The sequence below is a fragment of the Apostichopus japonicus genome, chromosome 4, assembly GCF_037975245.1.
Source record: "Apostichopus japonicus isolate 1M-3 chromosome 4, ASM3797524v1, whole genome shotgun sequence".
Classification (NCBI taxonomy): domain Eukaryota; kingdom Metazoa; phylum Echinodermata; class Holothuroidea; order Aspidochirotida; family Stichopodidae; genus Apostichopus; species Apostichopus japonicus.
The window spans coordinates 6422731-6450629 of NC_092564.1; the positions used below are offsets into that span (position 1 = coordinate 6422731).

Genomic DNA, 27899 nt, shown 5'->3' on the forward strand with positions numbered 1-27899 from the left:
GGGCGAGTCTATTCGATTGCAGCTCTCAACCGTTTCTGACACTTATAAGACTCCTTAATGCTTTTTATTTAATGTTCTAAAAAAAAGAAAAGAGAGAAAAAAAGGGCGGGAACGTAGCTATATTTGTATCGTATTTTTGCCTTTGGATTTGGGTCAGGATAATTTAAGGTACGGGGTGGGGTGGGGTGGGAGTGGAGTGGGTGGGGGTGGGGGAAGGGTATAAGAACATATATACACACTTGACGAGGATGAATGGAAATGTAAAAACCGTAAAAGACAGAATTCAACGACAACTGCAAAAATAAATAGAAAAGATTCGAGGAAGTTTTCGTTATGATCATTTTTTTTTTATGTCGTGCTATGCAAATATAACAATGAAACAAGATCTTTGGTGGTGTGTTCCGAAATTTTAAATACACGGACAATATACAAATCTTTATCGTATAACTTTAACATAAAGAACATCCAGAACAAAAGTTTCCCTCAATGACAAGAAATAACAATGGTTTGGGGTTGTTTTTTGTCGAAAAATTATGATAAATATTTTATTCTGAGACGTAATATATAGTGGCATATCAGATCCGAAATAACTTATTTTCTCGTCAAAGCAATTTTGTATTAGTTGTATATAGATCGTGTTAAAATTTGGTATTTCAATCATGATTTCCTATAAATCCTTATGTCAAAAGAGTCATAGGTGACGAAATGCTATTGAACGAATTGAGACAGCAATAATTCGTTGATTAACCTGTTTTCAGGGAATAAATCTTGAAGGAGGTTGTGGTGAGAGGGGTGGGAGTGGGGCGTTGGTGGTTGGGGTGTAGTGGGATTGCCTTAGTTTGGTACACATTCTAATCGGGTTTGGTAAAATTCGCACCCAAACTAACAACATGCTTCTTTAAGGAAGAATGAAGTCGTCTTAACAAAATGGTTTTTTTTTTTCCAGAGATAGACATGTCACCCTACCAACAAAGCTTATATATTGGTAATATCAAAACAGGATAAGCTTAAAATGGCCTTGTAGTTCTGACTTATTTCAAATGATGGAAAGTTCCTCCTCCGATCTCAAATAATTGCTAAAATATTCTTGTAACAAAAAATAATTCTCAGATGCATCGCTGGAAATCAACACACTTTAATCTGCTTCCCGTAGTGACCATTGATTTAAACACACTATTTGTTCCTTTAAGTATAACTCACAAGTAAAAGTACTTCAAACTCGAGTGGAAAATTTCAAAACACACCTTAGACATCTTACAGATATGATTATTGTGGGAATATACATATTGCCGCAGCCAATAAATTGCTTAAATGTGTGTAGGAGCTTCCGTAGATTTAAATATTCACTGGGCCAGGATTATTTCAGAACCAAATTCTCTTCTCATTTTAGTGGTGCGTTAGCGTCCATGTCGCCTACACGGTGGAATGGCAAAGTACTCTTTCATTTTTATCCTTTGTCTGTGTAGGGGGTGAAACAGATGGGGGCGGGGTTAGGGCGGGCGAGGGAAGGTGAGCGATGGAGCCGTCGAGATGGGGCAAGGAAGGTGTTAAGAAAATAGGCCCACAAGACTACGACCGCTGAATTGTTTTCCTGACATTCCTTTCGATTCCAAAGGTGCAATTGAAAACAAAATGAAATTAAAATAGCATACACAAACTCATATATTTACATACAATTCAACACAACGTACAACAAGTACGAATTAAATAAATTATACACAAAACATACAGACGTTGATAAAATAACATTGTGTTTAATTTCAGTTCATACTATAAGTCACTTTGACGTGCGCTTATTTGTGTTGACACTTTGAAATCTTTGTTGTGATTTGGGTTCACAATGAAAAATTAGAATGAATTAAAAAAGCAAAAATAGTATAAGAATGTTGATCTTTCCTTGATAGAGTTTTAAAATAATACAAGGGACAGAATAAAAGTAGTAACATATAGTAATATATAGTAATATATATATATATATATATATATATATATATATATATATATATATATATATATATATATATATATATATATACATATATATACATATATCAATAACAAATGCGTGTGTATAAGTGTTTACATTTTGTGAACAAAACTTTCGGAGGGTTCGCCTGAACGGCGATTACAATAACATATCAGGTTATGTTTATGCTATTAATAAACTTCGTACAGCCAACCGCACAAAAGAAATGTATTGTGTTTTTTTTTTCTTGTATAGTCTTTCTATGAAAAACCGTTAGACTTGTTTTTTTGCGGGATTTTGTTTTTCGATTTTGCTAAGAAGAGAAACAAAACACGTACCCAGCTGGACATTATGATGACCTTCTATGAAATAAATTCTACGAGTTGAATAATAATCCTTTTCTCTTAAGTCTAAGTGTTATTCAAAGTTTTATGCGTAAACACTCTGCTTTGTGGATAGAAAATTAATCTAACTTCCTTACCTAGGTTTGACAGTGAGCCTGCACGCAGTCCCAAATATTAACCTTTCTAATTTCGCTTTCAATATAATAAAAATTAGTTTGGATGTGATAAACAAACGAAACGAAAGAAGCCAATGTCAGATCAATTGTCTTTCTCGTATTTGAAAGACGTAACCTATATTCAAATGGGAAAGACAAAATTTTAGATTTTTCTAACACAACATTGATAGTAAGACGAATTGTATATTAAAAACATATTTAATGGTTAATAAGTAATAGTTTGGGTAAAAGTCTTTCAGAATGAAATTTTTAACAAAATTTACAAACAACAAAATGCTTTCCCCATTCTTTAAAAGTTTAGGTTTCATTTCATTTCTGGTTAAAATTCACAAGCATTACCTTTTTCTCGAAGAAAGAAAGAAATACATCACACGTGAACGGGATTCCTTCAGCACATAATATCTCAGTAACGTAACTAGCAAGTGGTTTGGTGCTGTGAGTGAGAAATGGACATAAACTAAAGCTATAACCTTTACACAGGTTTTTTTGCATTCGTAAATCCAACGAACGCCAAATATGCTGAGTGTATCGTGTATCAATGTGTCTAAAACACATGTTTATCTCTGTAAACCATATGCAACAAGGATTGATAGAGCGAAACTGATAAAGAACTAGAAGAGGGGGAAGGGGGGGGGTGGTGGTGTTCAGAAGTTACTCAAGTGACTAAGTACTTGTAAGTAAAAATAGGTAATATGCATTGTATTTTGTTAAATTGGTTTGTTTAAAGGAAAGCTCATGGCTCCAGTTCCATATGATAACCATCCCCCTTCCTACCCACACACACACATCACGATGTCAATATTGGGGTGGGGGGGGGGTGCTCAATCAGTCTATGCTCTGATCTATGATGATGACATGCAACTTGAAATCAAAATATACCCTTTTTTTCTATCACCATAACAACGGATTTGTCTCACGGTTGGCAAAGATATCAATTGACGGAGCATTTCACCTGCCAGATATTGCGGCCATAATATTCACTCATTAAAACCGTAGCGTCAACAAACAAAACGATTTCTCTTATCAGCTTTAATATCATCCAATATTTCAAGTTTAATTTTCCCCATGTACATTGTTTTTTTTTTCTTCAGACGACTAAAACTGATGACACTATTGGCTGAACTTAAATGAGAATACCATTCCACAAACGGCATCACTTTGATGAACATGTCATCACACAGCGTCATCCTTCCGCGGAAATTACACCACATTAAGATCAGAAAACTGACTTGTGATTATAGAGAGGACTCGAGATGTCAGATGTGGCGACACACCCAAATATGTTACAACTTCCGAAAGGAAAGTGTTGACGAAATTGTCATATCATTTTGTCTTTGTTGTTTTTTCTACGGTTGTAACTCTCATTCTTTCTCAATAGTCATGGATCCGTGACGGATCTGACCGGATTTTAACTTTCATTTACAAGCAATCAGTGGTTATCTCTGTCCACTTTATAACAAAAGATATACGTTATGCCGTTAGTGTCTACGCAACCCCCTCCCCTTCCCCTCCCCCTGCCCCCAACCACACGAGGTATAATTTATAGGCTGACAATACTCAACATATTTTTAGGTTAATACGCCTAGAACAAATGTGCCAAACCCCCAGTTAATTGGTGGCTTTCAATCGATGTATGTTTACTCTCTTCAGGTTATCCACCCCATTCCTTGAAATTCTCAAAAGCACTGCATGCTGTGCCAGTCATGGAATTACGTTACAGACGGTGTTGTTGACCAGTAATATATTCGTTGTACCAAACCCCTACACTTACTTGTTTAAAAGGTAATTCAATATATCCATTTCCGAAATCAATTCGTAACATCTCTCTGTCTAGATACATCAGTTATACTTCGTTTTAAGGGAACGCTTTGTTGTTGATTTCTGACTTGCGAAGTGGGGTTGCGGAATGATACTTCCGCCCCTCCACATTTTTCACTGGGGGGGCTGGCGCCCCCCCAGCCCCCCGGTTCCTACGCCCTTGTTAGATATCAAATGGAGGTGGGAGGAGGCCGGACGAGGGCAGATCGCGACTCTGTTCGCCAGCAATCCCATAATCGGCAGACCCTGCCAAATTAGCCAGCTTTCTATAACGCGCCAAAACATTTCAACTCTTCATTATTTGCTCATGACAATAAAAATTCCATCCATTCGAATTCAGTCTTCTACCTATAGTAGTAAAATCCCACTACCGTTTACCGTTCATCGATTGTTCACTTGCCATTTTCCATTTTCCACGATGCATAAACATCAGGTGCTATTTTAACATACTTTCCATTCCCACTACAACGTGAGTCGTTATTTTATATACAATCGTCAGTCTCATCATGTTATAACCACCAATATTACCAATCCTTTATGTTGGAAAATAATGGTACAACTTTCATTCCCACTACACTGCTATTGTTGAACACAATCTTCTGTTACTTTACAAAAGCCCAATATTCACCTCACCTTATCAACAATCGCGATGATAAGGTTCCACGTCAACACATATTCTCTTTCTAATGTAAGCTTCAGTGCTCTCAATGGATACCTTAATAAATCAAAGGCACCCCCGTAACCAGTATTCAATTAACCTTGGTGATTGTCATCATCATATGAGATATTGGTGTTCTTGAGATCTACCATCCTCACATTGCATACAACCACCATCACCAGCGACCCTACCGAAAATAACCCAATGTTCAACTCATCTTGCTAATTATCCGCAATATGCATGAGATGTTACCCTTTTTCAGTCCTGTTGCATCTTCCTTCCTCCCTATGCATGCACCATCACCGTCACCAATCCCACCGTGGTCACCAATATTGAACTAATCTTGTAATTATCCCACATATCATGCAACTTTGCTCTTTTCATGCCCAGTGGATGTTTCTTCCTCATGCACTATGCATGCAGTCACCATCACCAATCCCACCCGTAGTAACCAATTATCATATTTACTACCATTCACGGTAAGGTTATCAAAGATACGAACGTCCTCTTTTCAACTTCCCGATCTTATCTTATTATCTTCTCATCTACCATCTCGTCCAATTAAATCCCATGTCGGCATCAAGTATAGCAACTCCATACTCCCACACAGTTAACCCATCATTGCATCTCTATATATGATAACCGTCAATTCTTCTTGCATATTAAACCATATAGCATTTTTACTTTCGCTGGGCTTTCACGCCCAACGATAAGACCTCCATATGGTAGGTTAAGACACATGTATACTTCTATATGGTGAGAACTACCAAATTACCACACATCTTTCTCGTGAATATACCAGCACTGTAGATATGCGTTGATTTATCAGAAATATGTCAACAAAATGTCTCCTTTCAAATATTAGCCATTGATTCCATTCCTTAGCACTTATTAGGTGTAACCCGATTATGTAAAGAATAATTGTCCCCCCCCCCTCGCCCCATCCAGCCCTTACTGCCTTTTATGTAACCATATTATGAAGTACTTGACATTTCTTCCACATTTGACATTATTTCACAATCGTCAACATTAAAACAGCTTCGATGTATGTCGCAGTCTATCGTCTAGAGGAGATTTAAAATTACATTAAAGGTGCCTATGAAATTGGTTCTATTATAACATGAACCGTGCATATCGAACTATTATGAGGTGTCGATGGTTATATTTACAACATACTTACGTCAAAGTGACGTCAATGTAACTTGACGTCAGCTTGACGTCATTGCGTGATAAAGGAACATACGGAACCTATAAGATGTATTCACAAAAAATTGGACTTCCACTTTCAATATTGTTTAAAATATAAAAGAATTGTTTCTTTACGTGTGCTGTCCAGGAATGGACATAACAATTATTCGAAGAAAAAAGGACCTCATTAGTGTGAGGGAAAACTATATTGATTTGAAGATAGAAATGGTGCTGGTGTTGGTTTCCTTTACATTATAAGTGAATATTTGCAGCTTTCCAGATATTGCGCTACTGCAGGGTTCAAAGTTTCATTGTAAGTGCGCAAAAGACTTGTCAAACGTCTTTGGCTTTCAGTGAAAAATATCTCCATCGCAAAATTAAATAACTCAAATATTACACGATTTATCCGACCATTTTCATAGAATAGTAACATGAATTGGTCCATAGGACATAAATCCCGAAATTAAATGTTAGGGACATGAACCCCGAAATAAATGCAAGTGCCATTTTTCGTAAGAAGGTGAACCTCGATATGTCCACATCTAACCCTTGGTGATGCTTCGAACCCCTTCAGATGTTCCTGCTTTGAACTGACGAGTTCAAATCTGTTTGAGTATCTGACGCACAATATCGTCGCACTGGGCAAGTCTTAAGAAGACTTCATGAAAAGTTCACTTTCTCGCCTTTTCCATTCGTTCTCCTACTACGGTGTGACCAGGGGCATTAATTCGGAGAATTTGGCTTAAAGTGAATGCATGAAAATTTCCCCTTAATGACATATTTGGATGTCAGTGTGTTGATGCCGTTTGGAGCAATCTTTTCTTTCGGAAAAAACAGCTGCGATTGTGACTTCGAGACATGCACCACGACAACAACAAAAAAAACAGTGCAAAAAAAAAAAAAAAAGAAATAATTTTCACTGAGCAACGTGAGTAATTGGATTGGTTTGGTCAGAGGATAACTGCCTCGACGGATTACGATCAGTATGACTGACAAAGTTACCTTGACAAGGTTGCAGTTCGTGAGATAATGTATCATTTGAAGATGGAGATAATGTTGTATTCTCCGGAGATTGCCTCTCTGCTCCTGGAGTCTCTGCATCGACTCCTTCCACTGGATCTTTGCCTTTACTCTCCTTCTTATATTTCATTCTTCTGTTTTGAAACCAGATTTTAATTTGTCTTTCGGAAAGTCCAAGAAGATGAGAGAGTTCGATTCGACGTCTTCTCGTAAGATACCGGTTACAGTAAAATTCCTTTTCTAGTTCCATGGTCTGATAGCGGGTGTAGGTTTGTCTACACCTCTTCCTTCCGTGCATCTCCACCCCGGATGGAACACCTGTTAGAATAAAACAAAGGAAGGAAGAAAGAAAGAAGGAAGAATAAGAAACCGAATTAATTATAAGAAAACAAAACCTAATACATGGTCGATAACATCTCAGGTTTGTTATTAGTATTAGTATTAGTATTATTATTATTATTATTGTTATTATTATACCTTATAATGAAAACAGACAAAATTGGTAGACTGTGCTGCCTATTTCAATGACACATTAAGTATAAAAGCAAACAAACAAATAAAACAAAAGGATAACATAAGAATTTGGGAAACTTTATCAACGAGAATCCTCTCCAAACACCCGACTTCTTTCGGATGCGCTGCGTCATTTTTTCGTCATGTATCTCCACTCATATATAAAAAGGATAGGCTGCACATTAAAGTGAAGCAAATATCAATGTGTACAGATTTCAAGTAATAGCTGAAAGTCTTGCCATATATATTGCAAGATATATATTGATTAGTCTGACTGTCGTAAGACTGTATAAATGTTAATTTCAAGTCCATGCAGGATACAAATTCTGCATATTGCAATCAACATGCAAGTATCTGGCAAACTCTTTTTTCGTCGTGCAAAAAGTAGTAAAAAGAAAATGAATAAACTAAAAAATCAGGGGTTTGACTCAACCACAAGAACCACGCTGAGAAGAAATAGACAATGATGACAATTCTAAACATGAGCAAATTCTACAGCCTCTGTAGTCCTATCGCTAAACTTTTTTTCTTCAAAAAACGTTGGAATTTTAATAATAAAAAAAAAACGTTCCAAAGAGCTCATGATAAGTTTTTCGGTTTTGTTTTTGAACTGTTATTGTTAACTTTGGTTTGGACATCAAATATTACACACACAAAAAATATATAAAAAATACAGAAAAACTGCCATATCCTTGAAATTTCGAAATCATACCCATGCGTGCAATTTTAAGCGGAATGGCCATTGCGCCATTATCCCTCACAAGGGGTTCAATCGTTTACTAATTTAATTTAATTTTAATTCGAAGCGGGGATAATTCATTCTATATAAGAATGTGTATCAGAATTACGATAGCGCAGTCGGAGGACGAATTCCATTTGTGTTCAGAAGACAGCATCGTGCAAATCATAACTCCATTAATTAGGTTGGTAGTGGGTTTTGCGTGGAGTCCCTCTTTCGTAAATGAGAAACCCCCGCCGCTTCACCACCCAAATCCTCCTGAACACTCCCAAATAGGGAGTTGTCGACCTTGTGAAAGTATTTTCAGAACTGATAATGTTTTATCATTTTTCACTATTTAGTTTAAAAAGGGGAATACCTTTTGTGGTACTAACATGTCAACTTGCATAATGAGTTTAAGGACCTTGCCTGCGTGATACTCACATACATCCATGACGTAAAATAAACATATCCTTATTCGTGGATAATAACAATTTGACTGAACGACTGTCAGAACAGTTTTCACTTTTGATATCGTTTCCCCTTTATATATCACTAAGGTAAGCACCCGTTTTGACCTCAATATCCAATTTTAAATACTAAATATGAAATATTGAAAAACTCGTTAATTGTCAATTAAATTATATAAGCAGTAAATTTCTCAAGTAGCCACAAAAAAACAATAGATGTGGATTGTTATAGTATTATAAATTGGCCACATTCATTTTAAGTTTCAGAAACGGCTTTAATTTTTATTCGACACAAAACAATTAACCTAGTTTCTTGGAAACTGTCTGCATTATCAAAGTTGATAAACATCCTTCACCAACTTTTCCTTTTGGTACAATTTAATATTAAGATAATTGAGTGATAAACTTTGAATTACACATTAAAATGAATAACTGAAACTATGAACATTCAAATAAAAAATGAAATATATATATATATATATATATATATATATATATATATACATATATATATATATATATATATCTCTTTCGAGATCCTGCTTTAGGAATCACAAATGATTTTCGAGTTGGTTAGCATCATCATGTTTGATCTCTAGAGTAAGGCAAAATATGTCACCAAAAACAGAACTAGTATTGTTCGATACAGGTGACAAACGCCTACAGTGGAATTACGACCTTCCTTACCGGTTCGAACCTCTGGACATACATTCAGCGTCCATAGCCTAGTGGTTAGGGTGTCCGCGTACAGAGCGGAAGGCCCGTGGTTCGTATCCCGGTGGAGGCTGAAAGTTTTTTCACTGTTCTTGATTTTCCAACTCATTACGATTTTTATTTATATATATATATATATATATATATATATATAACTATATAACTATGGATCCTACCTTAGGTCGACAGTTACATTGACTTACACACTAAATTTAATCTAACCCTAACCCTTTTTTCTAACCCTAACCCTGAACCGACCCTAACCAAGGTACATATTATACATATATATATATATATATATATATATATATATATATATATATATATATATATATATATATATATATATATATATATATATATATATATATATATATATATATATATATATATATATATATATATATATATATATATATATATATATATATATATATATATATATATGATTAGTTTCCGGTTATAAGTAGTATAATGTGATGTCTGACATGGTAAGTACCATTTTAAGATTATCCGATTTTGATCTTCAATAAGTTGTTTCATTATGTAGGATACAATGTAATGTTCACAGACCAGTATTCCTACCGGAGGAGGTTTGGACAAGATGGTAAGCAACCAATAACTCGAAACATTATAAAACATGTTTACCATCATATATGTTAAATTGTAATAGGCCTATGTTTCGATTTACATATTTATGATATTAGTAAATTAATGAGGTGGTCACTTGATATTTGTAGTATTTCATGTTTGTTAGTGTGTTTTTTTTTTTTTTAAGGAGAAATGACCTTTGGAATGGTGTAAATCATGTGCCAATGGGCGACAACAAGTTTTGTCACCACGGTTCTTCAGTCAAACTTGTCAACGTTATTAAACATGATGAATGTTATATTTATTAATAAATTTAAGTATCCGATGCTAATTGCAAATATAACTTTCTTAAGACAACTGGGCGAACTGCAATTCCTTAACAGATTTTTCGTTACGTCATGACTTAGTTGCTTTTATATTTGTATCACTCTAATATTTTATTTTATATTATTATTATTTTTCTTTAGAATTACATCATTTTTATCTTAACAAAACCAAATGCCATTCACATTGCATTATCAGATGAGTTTATTTTGATTACATCTCTGCAGGTTTTTGTCATCCAATGAATTATGATTATTGATTAAGCAACTCACAATGAAGTTATTCATTTTGATCGATTAATTAATTGTAAAACACTACAATCACAGATCTGATAAACTTATAACCTAGAAAGGTTTCATACTCATGCTATTATGCAAGATTAAACGAAATTTGAACCCGAATCGATAAAACAAACTCCAAATTTGCCATTTCGATTATTTTCCGATCGATAGTCAGTTAATATGTGTGGTACAGTAGGAATATTGTAGGAATTGTAAGAAATTGTAGGAAGTGTCTTATATATAGAAAGGGAAGAACAAGCTAACAGCCATACCAGGGGCGTATCCAGGGGGGGGGGGCGCAACAGGCGCGCGCCCACCCTATTGGCCGTCACCAAAACAAAAAAAGTTTAGCAAAAAACAGAAAAAGAAATTGATGACGACCTTTATGTGAGATGTCGGTGATCGCTCAACCCCCCCCCCCCCTCCCGTATATTCTTTATTTTTTGTTTGCAAAAAAAAGGTTCTGGCGAAGTTCGGCGGCATAATAGTTTTAGAAACATAGATGGTAATTGTGTTTGTATTATCACTATAAGCACTAAATGACATGCCAGCCATACTAAATTGTGCATTTTGTGTCCATTTTTACTGGAAATGTTGCTTATTATTAAGGTCGAAAAATGGATCACATATGGCACCATTTTGCATTTCAGCCCTTCTTCGAAAGCAAAAATTGTCCACCCCTCCCCTTAGACCCATCCCCAAGGACGGCGATCATTCATGCCTGACGCCCCCTAGTGGAAAATCCTGGATACGCCCTGTAACAGCCATACAGTATAGTTAAACCTGTGTCCTATAAAAAAAAACAACCTGTTTTGTGTTTTGGTCGTAGACTTTACCAAACCCAGCCTGATATTTCTCGATTCAAGAGTACAATTAATCAATCAAAACCTCTTAGATTTTTTTTGTCCTAATGAACCTTAATTAGATAATTATAATGAATTCCATTTGATGATAACCTTTTGACGTGACTATTTTTGTAAGTTTTCAAATGTAAAATTCAGATAGGATGTTTCCTCCTTTCAATTCTCTTTGTCTCAATTTCTTTTCTTACTAAACCTCAACTGCATGACTCAAAATAACGAAAATATATTGTAATTGGATTGTGGTGTCGAAGATTAAGTGAATGCAGCGAAAACAGCTGCTTTTCATGAAATAACGACAAATAGACCCTTGTTTTTACATTTATCGTAATATTCTTAGCCGTTACAGTTGCATTCGCATCTTTACTAATCTCTCAGTGCAAATATTGTTGAGGATAAAAGTCTATTCTTAGAGTTAAATTGCAAAATGAATATTCACACACAATTTATTTCACTCTCAAGATATCAAACTGAAATCGAACTTGAAAATAAAGGTATTCGGCAACAATTCTTTATGTAAACATATGAAGTGATTTAAAATAACATTATTGCTTAGAAACCAAGACTGTAACTAATTAAAGCTAATTAAATTACAATTTAATCATATATATATGTCTATATATATGAAGTGATTTAAACTGAACGTCTTGCTTCGAAATATAAACTGTAGCTAATTAAAGCTAATTAAATTACAAGTTAATTATTCTTGATATATATATATATATTTATATGTATATATATATATGTGTATATATATTTATGTATGTATCTATATAGTTGTTCGCATGACCTTACAGAAAACACAAATAGGCCATTTTGTGTGTGCATTCAGCGAATTTAAGGGATCATTTCATTGGAATAAGTGAAAGCATTAATATTGCCGCCCCAGTTAATTAATGTGAAAACTTAGATAATTGGCTACAATTCGACGTCACCGTTATTCGTGTTTTGTAAAGACAGAGTATCTTCTTATCACAAATTCGGCATAAATTTAAGGATGTGCCCGAAGGAAAATGCAATTCCATGAACACATGCAATCATAATTTCCTTCACATGTCCTTTTCCCAATCCCAATCATAGATTTTTTTCCTGTGTGTCCTTTTGTCCTTGTGCGCTCTGAGTTCTTCGGAAGATTTAGCGCCTCTTAAGTACCATTTATTATTTATTATTATTATTATTATTATTTATTTCATACGGATATTTGTCCCTATATGAGGAGAACCATGTAGATTATGTAGGTGCTGTGGCCGAGGGGATAAAGGCGGTGGCATTTGAAGCAATGAGGCTTAGCAATCGGGAGGTTCCGGGTTCGATACCCGTCCGGGTCATAGTAAGGTGGGTTTTCCATCTAAGAGCAATCTACGGTTTTCCCATCTGAAATGACTTTCTAAATTGAAAATATTCCAAAATTTGTTTTACAATGTTGAATTGGAAGCCAACCGACGTGTAAGTTGCAATCCATAAGCCCTTGCGGGTTTCTCCCATATTTGTGGTTGGTTAAGCGTCGTAAAAATAAAAATAACTGCTGATTATTATTATTATTATTTTTATTTATTATTGTTACAACTTGGTGGACGGAATTGATGGTATGAATATTCAATAGCACTTAGCAATCATACATGTATGCATTTAAAAAGTAGTAAAGTAAACTGAATCGCGGAATAAAAATAATGAACAATACTTTTTCATACTAGTATTCACTACATGTAAGAATCAACTTGTAAATTCCTTATTTAATTTTTTTTCTCTCTTCATTTTGTTTCCATAAACTTCGGCCCGTGAAGCTAATGATTTATACTTTTTAGGGGATTTTAGTATAAAATACCATACATACATCAACTTGAAAACGTAGCAAAGTCAATACAGAAAGAGTATGGGCACGGCATCCTGACAACACTATAGACTATTCAACATATGGGAGGTTTTTATTCACCTCCTTTCGGATTCTATACAGAGTTAATTAATTATGTATTTCCAAGATTTCATGCTCGACTCAAACAATGTCAAAGGAGATCAAGTTTCTGTAACATCACCTTGTTAACCAATTATCATCATATAACCTCTTCCGTTGTTTACACTTCTGTCAATTTCAGGATTTCTTATTCCGATCAACTTGCAGTACTACTTCGCAACTTATATATGGAGAACCTTATTAAAACTTAAGCTGAAACTGAAAAATGGGGTCTTGTAAACATTCTTTTACGTTTTTACTTTGTTCTTTCATACACTATGGTAATGCATAAACATTGATATAAAACTATCTCATATATTTGAAGCATTTTCTAACTTCTTTTCCAGTGGCGGCACCAACCAAGGCAATCTGGGGGGGGGGGGGGCTGGTGAGGGGAGGGGAACTAGGCGGCAAGGCTAACACATATTTCTTGGGGGTTGGGAGGCAAAAATATGACACTGATATGGGGGAAGGGGTCTAAGGAGAAGGACTTCCTCTGCCGTTTGGGAAGTTTTCTACAAGTTAAGTGACTTGGACGCAAAATGGTGCTATATCATTTGACAAATTTTCACATTAATGCTTTGCATTGGAAGCTGTTTCTAATACAAACGATTAGCCTAGTTTTATATATATATATATATATATATATATATATATATATATATATATATATATATATATATTTGATAAGTAGCAGATCTGATTTGGAGACTGGGGGATCGGGGAGGGGGAGGGGGGTGGAATTGCCCAATCACCCGCTCTGCAGTGTCGCACTGCTCATTTCTAATTACTGGTCGGTAATTAGTCGGTCAGTTTAAAAGTAAACCATAGCCATAAATTATGCTTATTATATTTCTTATACTTTCTTATAACCTTATAATTTCTATATATATATGTACTGTTTAAACGTTTTCTATTTGACATTGCTTTTCACATATCGCTCTTTTTAACGAATATTCTTTGGTTTTATGATTTAATGGTGGTATAGTCTTTTTCTGTCTAAACACTATATGCTGTAACATTTATGTTACGATTATTTTCTTCTTTTTTTCTGATAACTTTTTTATATTGGAAATCATATATTCTTGTAGTATCGCTGTTATAAAAAAAAAAAATATTATATATCACTGTGTTATTGGTCATTCAACATTTTTTAATTTTCTGTTTTTTATATATAATTCGATGCTTTTCACTTTGTCTAATTGTGATCGTACATGGTTCGTTCCTTTGTCTTTTCAAATATGTTATAACCTTTTGCAGTTTTATCATTTCCTTCATATATTATCATATTACATGTTTCGTGTTACATGATAATATATACTTTTGTCCGTTTTCATTTGCTGCATCGAAGTTCCTCTTTCTAATCAAACAATCTATTTTGTTGTTTTATTTTTCGATATATACATATATATATATTTCTATATATCCTATTTATATGTGATTGGTTATAGGTCTGTATAGTTTGATTCCTCCCTGCGTTTATCTTATTTTATTTACTCTGTTCTTTCAATGTTCAAATGTTTTAATTTCTGATTTCTTTTAATTGTAAATTATGTTTGAGGACCTCATACATAAGATTAGCGTTGTTTACCCTTGAAAGTTGAAATAAAAAGTCAATAGCATCGATAAAATATCAAAAAAGAATTGATAATGACAACATTATTCGAATGACTCGACCTTTGACGGCAAGCAACTGTATATATTCGCACTCCTTTCACCTTAGAGCAGTATTCAAATTAACATCATCAAGGTGAACTTTTAATATTTGATCGAACGGATGCAACAATGTCATTTACTCTTTGGAATATATATTATTAAAAATGATAGAAATGGTTTCCTTTCCTTTCCTTTCTCTTTTTATTTGTTTGGTTTTTTCAACAATTCCAATTATGAAGTAATCGTTTACAAAATATATTTACAAATTGTTGAAGCAGGTTGTGAGAGAACTATAAAAAGGGAAAAACGCTTATGAAGTCCATTTTACGATGTCCCAGGCATAATATGTTGGCCACTTATATAACCAGTGAGGGAAAGACAAGTTTCCTATGATCCTGATCTGTTTTCGCAAATGAAACAATAAAATATTGGGTAACACATATTTCTTTGTTGGATTGAAGAATTGGGACTGGGTTAGTGAGGAGACACGGAAATAGGTGTCACCACGTAAATATGTTAGTTAGATTGGAATGGGGGGGGGGGTGTATAAGTTAGATTGGAATGGGCGGGAGGCGATTGGGTGGAGCTTTCCTGAAATGGAGTTATTACACGACCAAAAGTGCACAATAATGCTTTACATCAATACCAGGTATGTCACACTGGAATACAATGTCCCCACTATAGCATTAAAAGAATGTGCCCTTGCATTTATTCCCCATTCTTACACAGTGGGTATCTTATCTAACACATTCCTGTCGTATTTACTCCCCATTCTTGTACAGTGGGTATTTGATCTTACACATTCCTGTACCTTGCATTTAACCCCATTCTTACACAGTGGGTATCTGAGATTACACATTCCTTTTCTCCTTCTTCATACCAAACATTTTAAGCAGTTGGTGAATAATGGAGATCAGCTTTGCACATTTATTGCTGATTTTACCGATTCATAACTTTACCTCCCACCGCCCGACGTCATCAAAGAATGTACTATTGTAATACGTTTCACACTTTGTATATTTCGTCAGTAAACTGTTCTGTCTACAAACATGTGCCATTTAAGAGGTTGTAAGATAGAGCTGAGCTATTCGCTAAATCAAGCTATATAAAACAAACGAGGCAGAAATAAATCGTTCGAAGCCAATAGTAATGTTGTGTGATTTGATGTTAATGCTGTAATGTAATGTATAATGCTGATATAATGTAATGGTTCTAATATAATAATAGATATGATTTGTGTGCTGTATGTAAAGAAATGTTGTTTCCACTGTAATCCGACGGACACACCCAAACATTTAATGTTGATGTCATAATGATATATCAATGTTGTTATATATACATTAAAAGCGTGGTTTTCGGGAATTGCGTCGGTACAAGCAACTAATCAATATAAGCTTACACTAATTGTTTGAAACATTGCACAGTTGTGTCTACGTGTTTTTCTTATGTACAGAATTTCTAGTTTCAGGTGAACGGTTTAAGTTAAAAATGAAACATTTCTACGGATTTGTGTTAATCACCTTACAAGTTTCCGTTCGTCAATCATCGAGGTATAAAAAGCTTGCGTTTTCTCGGAAGCTATGTGCTGCGGTAGATGCGGTACATACTACTTACAATGTCATAATATAGTGTCACAAGCCACTTGTAACAGGGCTATGTAGCTGCTTTGTATTCTTATTATGTTTTATATATGCTGATCAGGCTTCTCATGATCAGGTGATTTTGAAGAGAGAGGTGAAGAGAGAGAGACGTCCGCTAGTTTGTATATTTGTTTGCAGGGGAAGGGGGAAGGGACGGGGAGGGGGTAGGTTTGGGAATATGTTTCATTTTTAACCTAAACCGTTCACCTGGAACTAGAATATTTAAACAGCACAATCATTTTCACTTACTATAATCGAAGAATTCTGAACATAATACAGTTTATTCTTGTTTCTAAGTTAGAAAAACGATATTCTATATTTCACTATGTATAGATTACAATACATCCTGTAACGGATGGAGGAGGTGTGCGCAGGGTGGGGTGGCGGGGGGGGGTGGGTGGAATGATACCCCGTACCACAATTGTGTAGGCCTATCCTATATGTCACCATGCATACACAGCCTCGTTACCGTATTATATATAATATAATATAATATAATATAATATAATATAATATAATATAATATAATATAATATAATATAATATAATATAATATAATATAATATAATATAATATAATATAATATAATATAATATAATATAATATAATATAATATAATATAATATAATATAATATAGTATAATATAATATAATATAATATAATATAATATAATATAATATAATATAATATAATATAATATAATATAATATAATATAATATAATATAATATAATATAATATAATATAATATAATATAATATAATATAATATAATATAATATAATATAATATAATATAATATAATATAATATAATATAATATATACATATATACATAACATTGTATACCACATAGATACTTTGAACCTCAAAGAACATGACCTTTTTTTTTATGTCTAATTGTTTCTGGCTTGGCGCGAAAATATTAATGTAGCCAATTATAAGATTGAAGTAAAACAATGCCAATAATTGGACGTCGAGTGAGGTATCTTCAGAAGGAAGGTGATTAACCGTCAATGAATCTATTCAACGCGATGATCATTAAAAACACGACACAAACTTTTTTTTTGTATGTTGCCAATCACAAATGTCATGATGAGGTTCTCACGCTCTTCATCAATGTACATACATGACAATCTTAGAGAAAGTGAAAGACCAAAAAAAAAGAAAAGAGTTTAGCTTGGGCAACGGGACCTGGATATTAGAAATAGAAGTTATGTCTCAGCTTTGGCGAATTAATTCTTAAAATATGTCATAATATGAATAACGTATATTTTGTAAAAATTATGCGATAATTAATCTGTGAAGAGAAATGAAATGAATAATTCAATAAACCTCAATAGTTGCATGTTATGTGGTCCGAGTAAGACTGCTTGGCGACAGTCATTAGTGTCGAAAGCACCCAAACTCTCGAACGAGTGTCGAACCAGTGTCGAAAGTACCCGAACTCTCGAACGCATGTCGAACGAGTGTCGAAAGCACCCACCCGGTTTTGGTTCATAACTTTTTGTTCTCAAGTAGGCCTAACTAAGAGAGAATTATATTTCAATCCCTACATTTCATTTCTCTGTAGCAGGGTTTCCCTAACTTTATCCCCCCCCCCCCACGAACCCCCTGTGGATGTCAGAGTTGTCCACGAACCCCAAACTTTTCGAGACACGATCTGAGTCATTATTATACTATAATACGCATAACAGCCTGTGTCTGTTTCATAATTCAGTTATTTATCACATGCACAGCACGATACTACTATGGCAACATATGTGTATGGAACGCGAAAAGAGTTAATCAATTCTATCACATTCCAAGGGATAAATTAGCAAAGAAGCTACAAAATAGGAAACAACAACAACCGCTTTCGATGAAATAAAAAAAAGCCTACCACCACTATACCACCCGTTTCCTAGAAAGGAGTCATGAAGGGCCTGTGTGGTAAACAAGTTTACATTCAAACAACCATTAGAGCAGGGTTTCCCTAACTTTATCACCCCACGCACCCCCTGTGGATGTCAGAGTTGTCCACGAACCCCCAACTTTTCGAAACACGATCTGAGTCATTATTATACTATAATACGTATAACAGTGCTTCGTAAAAGATCAAATTCATAGTGTATAATACTGTAGAGGTTGTCGATAGGTAGCCTACGACTTTTGTACATTACTAAATTATATGATATATCAGAATTTAGTTCAACAAAAAGTAATCTAGTTTTGACTTTCAAAAACGTCCCACGAACCCCCTGCAGGGATGGACTCACGCACCCCCTGTGGGTTCATACACCCCAGTTAGGGAACTCCTGCTCTATAGCATACGAACAATTTGATAACGCATCCCTTGGGTGAATTAACAATGTCAATATCTTCAACAGTTTCCTTGAAACTTTACTAACAAAAAGATTCAGACAAGAAAAAATAAATAAACATAAAACACAGCAACAACCCACAACACAAAAACATGTTTGGTAGTTTTGTTTTAGCACACGCACGCACGCAAGGGCCTAGTAAATAAAACCTCTTTGTAACTTCCATTGTATCTACCGTCAATTATCAATATGTTTCAGAAGTTCAGGTATTATTGATGTAAAAGAAGTCATCGTGAGAACTATTGCTTCAACTTAATAAATAACGGTAAAGCTATCCTTATATCACCAAAATTAGTACAACGAACTTTCATTTCCTAAATAGATTTTAAGGTTATTTATATGCCCACGTTATAATCCAGCACAATCCCACACAATTGAGATTAGCTGTTCTGGGAGATTCGATGGCGTACCGGTACTTGTCCTAGAAAGAATAATATCAAAAGTGAACAAACAATTCCTGGATACATATCGAGGTGACTAAAATGATTCCTCAATTCATTCAATGTTATCACAACAATACTTTGTGTGTGTGTGTGTGAGTGTGTTTTTGTTTTTGCTAACACATTAACGTTAAACAGCAATTTGGCCAACATATACAAACTTAATTCCACTAAATCCTCATTGTGACTAACATTACTTCCGTAACTGATTCAATTTTAGCATAATCATATATGGATATCTTCTGGTTTTTTATACCTAATAAATCATTCCGTTATATATTAACGTTAGAATCACAACTATACTTTAATATGTAATAAAGGTGGCAAAATACGGAAGCGTATTAAGTAAATTCTTATTTGGTTACGTCATGAGAAACCATATCTGGAAAGAAGGAAGGGAGAGAATGGGCGCTCAAATATTCAAGAACAAAAATTAAAAATGAATAAATAAATAAAAGCTATAACCTGAATTTAGCAAGAGTTCGCATTCTCTATCCTCGCCTTTCGCTCTCTTGTCACACCCTACCCCCCCCCCCCCCATTACACCGAACCCCTATGCAGCTATCACCAGCACTCGAACATAGGTGTTGCTAGCAAATGCATTTTATACCAATTCCTTGATAAATATGAATTGTAACTATAGCTACAGCTGTCCATTAATGTGAAGTACATATTTGCAACAATTTTTAATATGCACAATATTCCATTAGCCCCGTTAAATTAAAAAAAAGATTAATATTGTAAGTTGTATGATATTATTTTTACCTTTAAGAATAACGACTGCACATGTACATGTGCCATCTCGAAATGCTTTGCTTAGTTCTGATACCGTAATTAAAGCGAACTTTGTGCGGGGTAAAGTGGGCTATTTATTGCTCAATAGAGTAATAAAAACCCCGAGATTGGATGTATCGTAAATCATCTACATTTTTGAAATGTCCATTAAATGTGTACTAGCCTTTTGCTATTTGTTTCAAATTTGGTGGATTTACCTGCAAATTTTTTTGTTCCAGACATAAAGACGTGAAATTCATTAAATAACACATCAGAAATCGAAATACCAATACATGGAACAGAGTTTCGCTGATCCATGATTTTTATGAAGTTTAAAATGGTAGAAATTCCGATTAATGGTCAAAATAAATAACAAGGGAACCGAAGCAAAGTTATTTATTACAAATTCCAACTTTAAACTGTCACATTTTATCTCTCGTTAACTGAACAAAATACAAGAAAAATGTGAATTTTCTTCTTATGGCTGAAGATTACAAAATATCGATTAACTTAAACGACTAAAGGTGTTTTCTTTAAATACATTTTGCAAGACTGTTTCGACAAGTTTTGCTTGAACATAAATTGTGGAACAGACATTTCCATATTCGCGATAAGTGTACATAGATATGTTTTACAACACATCCAATCTGCGGATGGATTCGTTCCTTCGGTTCGAGTTCATATATATGAAAGGATGCCGTATCCCCCCCCCCCCCCCCCATTAGGTTAAGTTCATTGCTTAAATTTGTTAAAACAAACGGATATAAATGGAAATTGTCTACCTCCTTGGGCCAATATCATGGAGAAACCAATAATTAATTTGATTTTTTTTTTTATGGAAGATGAATATTTATGCATTATATTTGGCTACGTCAGCCTTAGTGATATAATCATGCATGATAGCAATTGAAAATATATACTAATTGCCATTTGTTTTTCTTTTCTTTGAAGATGTACCATTCATACTATCCAGTCAGGGGAAATAATATTGTGACAAAAATAATGTTGCATATTGATTAAATTTGCCGGGAAGCCAACATTGACAACCATGGAAAACGGATATCAATTCTATCACATTCGAAGGGATAAATTAACAGGAAGCTACAAAATAGGTAACAACAACCGCTTTCGATGAAATCAGAAAAGCCTACCACTACCTGTTACCACCCGTTTCCTAGAAAAGAGTAATGAAAGGCCTGTTTGGTAAACAAGTTTACATTCAAACAACCATTAGAGCAGGGTTTCCCTAACTTTATCACCCCACGCACCCCCTGTGGATGTCAGAGTTGTCCACGAACCCCCAACTTTTCGAGACACGATCTGAGTCATTATTATACTATAATACGTAAACCAGTGCTTCGTAAAAGATCAAGTTCATAGAGTAATATTGTAGAGGTTGTCGATAGGTATACCTACGACTTTTGTACATTACCAAATTATATGATATATCAGATTTTAGTTCAGCAAAAAGTATAGTTTGGCTTTCAGAAACGTCTCACGAACCCCTTGTGATGGATTCACGCACCCCCTGGGGTTTCATGCACCCTAGTTAAGAAACCCCTGCATTAGAACAAGCAACAACATCTTGAGTTGAAATTGTCAACTATATTAATTTAGAATATCTTTATCTGTCTTTCATATAAATATCACATTGTCTGTCAGAGACATAATTCTGTTAGGCTTATGTTTTGATAATATCTCATATCCTTTAACATTTCAAACTGTAAAATAAAGACGAAGGTAAAATAGAAAGTATCCAAAAAAAACAAAGGAAACACGTAACTCTTGGATCATATTTCAGCAATCGGTGAAAAAAAATGATAATAATTATAACGGTAGGTTTTTTGTGTGCAGATATTGAAAAGACATCATTTTGTTAAACTATATTGCGATTACTTAATTAATTGCTGCTCGATACAATTTCATATCAATCAAAATTCTATATCATCTTGACCATTCGTCAATTTTTAAATGCGAAATTTACTGTGGATTTTGAAACTATCACCCAGCAAACAAACTGTCGATGTGGACCGACCGGCAAATTACTCAAAACAGATTCCGCACAATAACTGAATTCATGAGACATGAACCCACTCTTTACAACCTCCCAGCAACCCAAGAATAATAAGTATTTTCTCTTCAAAATCTGTGCGATATTTAAGTTAATCTTCTGTCTATACACTAACTATATTTATTGGACATGTTTATGTCGTTGTTATAGGATAGATCTAAAAATCTAAAAACGACTAAACAATAGAAAAACCCGACTGTGATTAGTAGCCAATCTCAGGAGAAGGGCTGAATAAAGAAAATACTAGTTATTGACCGGTTCTAATAACAGCACACAACAATCAACAAAGGAGATATATTCTATAACAATTCTATACTGTGTTATGTTTGGTTTGGTTACCACAAATTGCCACTCCCTCACCCCCCCCCCCCCAAAAAAAAAACAGGGCTATAAACACACACAGACACAGAAAGATTGTAATTCAGTTAGAGAAATACTCAACAGAGTGTTTTTGGATATATTGCTGATCAAATTCCAGTTTTTGAAAAACAGGGGGCCGGGAAAACATGCGTTCTTATTTACTTGTTTTCTAGTATGAAATTGCCATGACTTTACTTTCCTTTCTTTTAAAACGATGATCAACAAAAGTCGTGAAGAAATGCTTGTATCAGACAGTTGCATTCTTAGGGTTGAATTTGAGAATTATACGTGGCAACGAGATATATTCTTACTCGGGGATTTGTGATCTGACCTTACATTGTTTTATATACCTTTAACACAATGTAGAATATACACTCTCTCCGAACCCGTGAACAAGCATTGGTTAGGCTATATGTAGTACGTACACAAATCTAATATCCAAATCATTTCTTGTTTCTGGTGGGGTATAGGCTTTAAGGATTTTAGAGGAAGTATCACAACCTGTTGAGATAGGCCTACTGCGTTATTTGAAAGTTTAGCTCACTGAGGTGAAATGTTATAAGTTCAGTTATAGACCTATATGCAGATAGATAGTAAAAGAAAAGTTGCAATTACTATGGCAATATGCATGAAAACAGTCAAAACAGTGTACTATTCTGTGTAACTGAAGATTTTTAGCCTATAAAATTATCACGGGACTTTGACATTCTTTTCCTTTCGATTTGCATCTTTGTGAAGTAAAATGGATAACAATGATATTTATGTTTTGGTCTTATCTTTGAACGAAAAGTAATCTAACATTCGAGAAATAAACTTAAAACAAAATTTTTTATAGGGTGGGGTGTAAGCTCCGGAAAATTTGAAGTAGGCCCACTGAAAGGCTACACTAACTGAGACAGATATATAAGAATAGTTTTCTTAAAATAAATTACATCTATAAATACCTTCTTCTGATGTATGAACGATTGTATATGTGGATGTTTCAGCTAACAATTCTTATACAGAATCCAGAATCAATGTTCCCAGTCAGTACAGGCTAAGAGCAGCTAATGATACACCCTACAGGATATTGGTACGATCACGGTTGATAGAAAAAGAACGCGGTATATGCATATGTATATGCATCATAAACGAAAACATTGAATATAGTAAAAAATAGATAGTCCTCCCCCCCCCCTCCCCTAATGACCAAAGAAAGTGTCCCTGTTCAAGTATACCCTTCTGTTTTATGTACCAATATTGACATTCTCCAAAAGAATAATGTGTCTGTACACCTCACATGTATCATAAAATATTTCAAGTTAAATTATCTAGTTAAAAGGCTATAGAGAGAGAGGGGAAACAATAGTATCAAACTTCGCATTTCGTCCACAATCGATGTAGATATATGTAGGTATTGGAGTATCTTATAAACTGTTAGTACTTGGTGAATGAACAATACAGTTCCTAAATGTGTTGTTTTATCACCTAATAAAAGCTAAATTGGCAATTACACGAAGCTCTGATGGAAAGACCATTATCAACAGCATAGAATAGGTTAAATGCGTATATCGGCGCGCGGAACTATACATCAGTGTACACAGTCAAAGGTGAATTCCAGTCTGCTATTTCCACCTGTGCTTCGATCAAATCACCTGCCATCGATTTTTTTTTTTTTTTTACATTGAGTATTTATTGTTATATTTTCTATTGTTTTTCTTACATTTCAATGTTGCTATTAAAAGTACATATGAAAAACACAAGGTGATGTGACATAACTCGTACGTACGTCAACAATCTTTTTGACTTGGTTTTATTTTTTGTCCTAACAACATAAACTTCAGTCTTTAATATTGACAACAATTAAAACTTTATGACAATACCTTTCTTGAATACCAGAACAGAAAAGAACATTTGCGACAAGTCAGTCAATCGAAGCTAATTGATAGCTACAAAGGCTATGTTAATTGCTTTACAATAGCTATATTCACCACAAAATGAATAACTGGTGTAAGTGTTCTTCATTTCCTTCTTACCATTTTTCTTCCTTGTTTGGGAAGGGGGTGGGGGGAGGGGGTCGTGGAGGGGAAATCCATCAAAGAATTAAACTCTATATATATTTCTGCAAAGGAAATGAATCACGAATGTTGTCGAAAAAGACTCATACATCTCAATATGGGTCTTTTCTCTATACATTGCTTTTCGGCGAAAAAATTCAACGAAAAGAAAAGAAAAAGTAACGTTTGGTCAAATTGTTCATTTCTGAAGGGTTTCTTAATTAAGCAAACGAACTTACATTGCGAGACAAAAGTCAAGGTCTTTGAATTTTTAGCTTCTTTTGTTGTCATTATTAGAGTGAAGAATGAGTCAAATTTGACTTTCAGTTTTTTTTTTGTGGTTTCTTTCTTAATCTTTTAACAAAAATCAAGTAAATGTTACCATTTCTAAGACACAGAGAAACCTTGCTTTATCACCATACGATTTGACAAGGTTAAAGGAAACTATTTAGAGCTCGTACTTTTTTTCAAAGATGTTTAATTCAATACGCCATTGAAAGAGAAATCACAACAAAGAAAAAGGTTTGCCCGGGTGACTTTCAGGTTGTTATTTATCTTTCTTTCTTTCTTTTTGTAAACTAATATCATAAAAATAATAATTCGTTATGAAAGTTTAAGTTTAAACGAAACCGCAGCAAAGACAATAAAAACCAAAATGGCTTCAAAGACAATAATTATTAGTAACGATTGTCCCAAGTCACGCATGGCAACTAAAAGTTAAACACCCCTCCATTGTTTTAGATAAATATATTGCTTATATGGGATTGAAATCTAGGAGGAAAAACAGAGGCAAGGAAGACTTGAATTATAACTTACGCTCCTTTTCATAAGTTATCATATAGTAACTGGTAACTGAAAGATCTGTATTATGTAGCTAAATTAAGTAGATATCTCTAGTTTGTATGTACCGAATACCCAACGGTAAAACCGTTCACGATGTGTCAATATTATTTTGAAATCCTTAAAGTTTCATTCTTTTCTGGAATTTTGAAACCTCTTTGCTGTAACTGTTTCTATTATGTGACTGTTATGTACGATTAGTAGTGGTTAAAACAACAACGAAAACAACAACAACAACAACAAAAGCTATATTTTTCTTTTCAATATCGGTTCGGATGTTACCCACAAAATACTTAGGTAAAATACTTATTCAAGGTCATGGTATCTCGCTGTATGTTTTATTAATGAATGGGGTAGTATAACTGTTTGAAACTTTCCTGGTCATACTCATAACCACATATTACTTCCTGTGATCGCTTGATCCATACTTTAAATGTCAAACGAAATAAACTGGGTTATTTTTTATTCTTCTTCTACAAGAGTAACAAAGTAAATAAGATTTCCTAATACAATTAAATATATAATTATACATAATAAAATTATTAATCCACATGATTCTTGTTGATCTAATACTTGTCAAATGGTGATTGAAATCGTCCGATTGGAGGGAAAACTTAAACACCATACTTTCTAAGTTTATTTTTTTCTTTCCAAACCTACTACTGTGTGCGGTGTATTATCTTAATGTTTTACACCAAGAAAAAGCGAAGAAAAAATGTCAGCAACGAATGTTACAAACCTTGCGAAACATTTGTATTGATGAGTGACGGGTATAATTTGACAAGAATAATTCCCTTACCTGAAAGGGGCATCCATGGGTAAGCTGCTGCCGGGTTAACTCGTGGTGATACCATTGTATAAAGACCGGCTGGGTTACCATTGTTATTAATGTCATGGTGTGTTCCAGTTACCGTCGCATAGGACATCCCAATATTAGTGGCATGGTATTCCTTTAGAGATGAATTCCCGTCGACGTCTTGTACCCAGGTGGACCTCGGTGGATACCTGTTCTCCCAGCTGGTGACGTGATGACCACTTTGTGGATACGGGATATTTTCATGCCCATGATGGACATGCTGGTCCATCGTTGGAGGCACTTCTGTAGGGGAGGTTGCGTAGTAACTTCCAACCGAAGTGGTCCGTTGGCTGTCTGCAGTAGAGTTCGGTATCATACTAGCGGCGTGACTGGGGTAAGATTCTTTGTGGAATTTCTCGTTGCTGTAAGCGCACGGCGATGGCTCGTATACATTAGAACATTGGTATATTGTCTCTCCCGATGAATATTTTTGGAAAAGCGACGGACTCGAAAAATACGGGGAATTCATTTTTAATTGCTGAACCAGATTCGCGAAATAAAATAATGGTGCAAATGACTCCCCGTTCACACAAAAAGAAACCCCTGTTACCTTTGAGTATCCGTTTCAGATCTCTGTACGGCTAGTAAGGTTGAATGACAAGTGCACACAAGAATAGAAAAAAAAAAAAAACAACAACGTAGTATCATCGAACGAGGGAGGACGTTACCGACCTATGGACCTCAAGCAAATAATTACACCTCTATCAAAAACCACCGAATCTTAAAGGGTTTTTCTTATAACCAATCACAAACCATCAAATCCATTTAAGCATAGAAATGTCAATGCGCTTCCAGAATTTTTTTTTAAAAGTAATCGGGCCTTTAGAGCTTAAGCCTGTATCCGTTACTTCCTTCCGAGATCATGCGCCTATAAAGGTGTAAGGGTTATTAGGACAAAGGGAAGTTATTGAGATGGTAAAGTCTTGTTATGTCCTCTGTTATTGAGTCAATTAAAACGAATCAGGCACATGCACGAGCGATGGCTGTTGGTGGAAAGTCTTTGAACCAAAATTTATACACACACACGAATAGGAAAGAAAAAATCAGAGACCAGAAAACATTATGCTTCCCTCTTTAAAGTTAAACTCTAAACTCAAGCTATTGAAATGCGAGAAAGGGGAGAGAGAAAAAAAAAGAGAGTGAAGTTTCTCCACTGCCTTGCACAATCCTCAGATTCAACCAATGACAGTTCAGCATTTGACTCTAAGCGATATAATGTGTGTATGCATTAATATATACCCGAGCCTAGTAGTGGATAATATAAACAGACATA

The 27899-nt window shown here is 34.6% G+C and overlaps 1 protein-coding gene across 1 annotated transcript; it reads right to left on the bottom strand.

The window, feature by feature from the left end:
* Positions 1 to 259: 259 nt before the first annotated feature.
* On the bottom strand, positions 260 to 27899 carry LOC139966291 (homeobox protein HB1-like). Its single transcript, XM_071969146.1, has 2 exons — positions 26570 to 27899; positions 260 to 7488 (listed from the first exon to the last, which is right to left on the bottom strand). Exons 1-2 carry the CDS (start codon positions 27093 to 27095, stop codon positions 7067 to 7069), a joined length of 948 nt encoding a protein of 315 aa, XP_071825247.1. The 5' UTR covers positions 27096 to 27899; the 3' UTR covers positions 260 to 7066.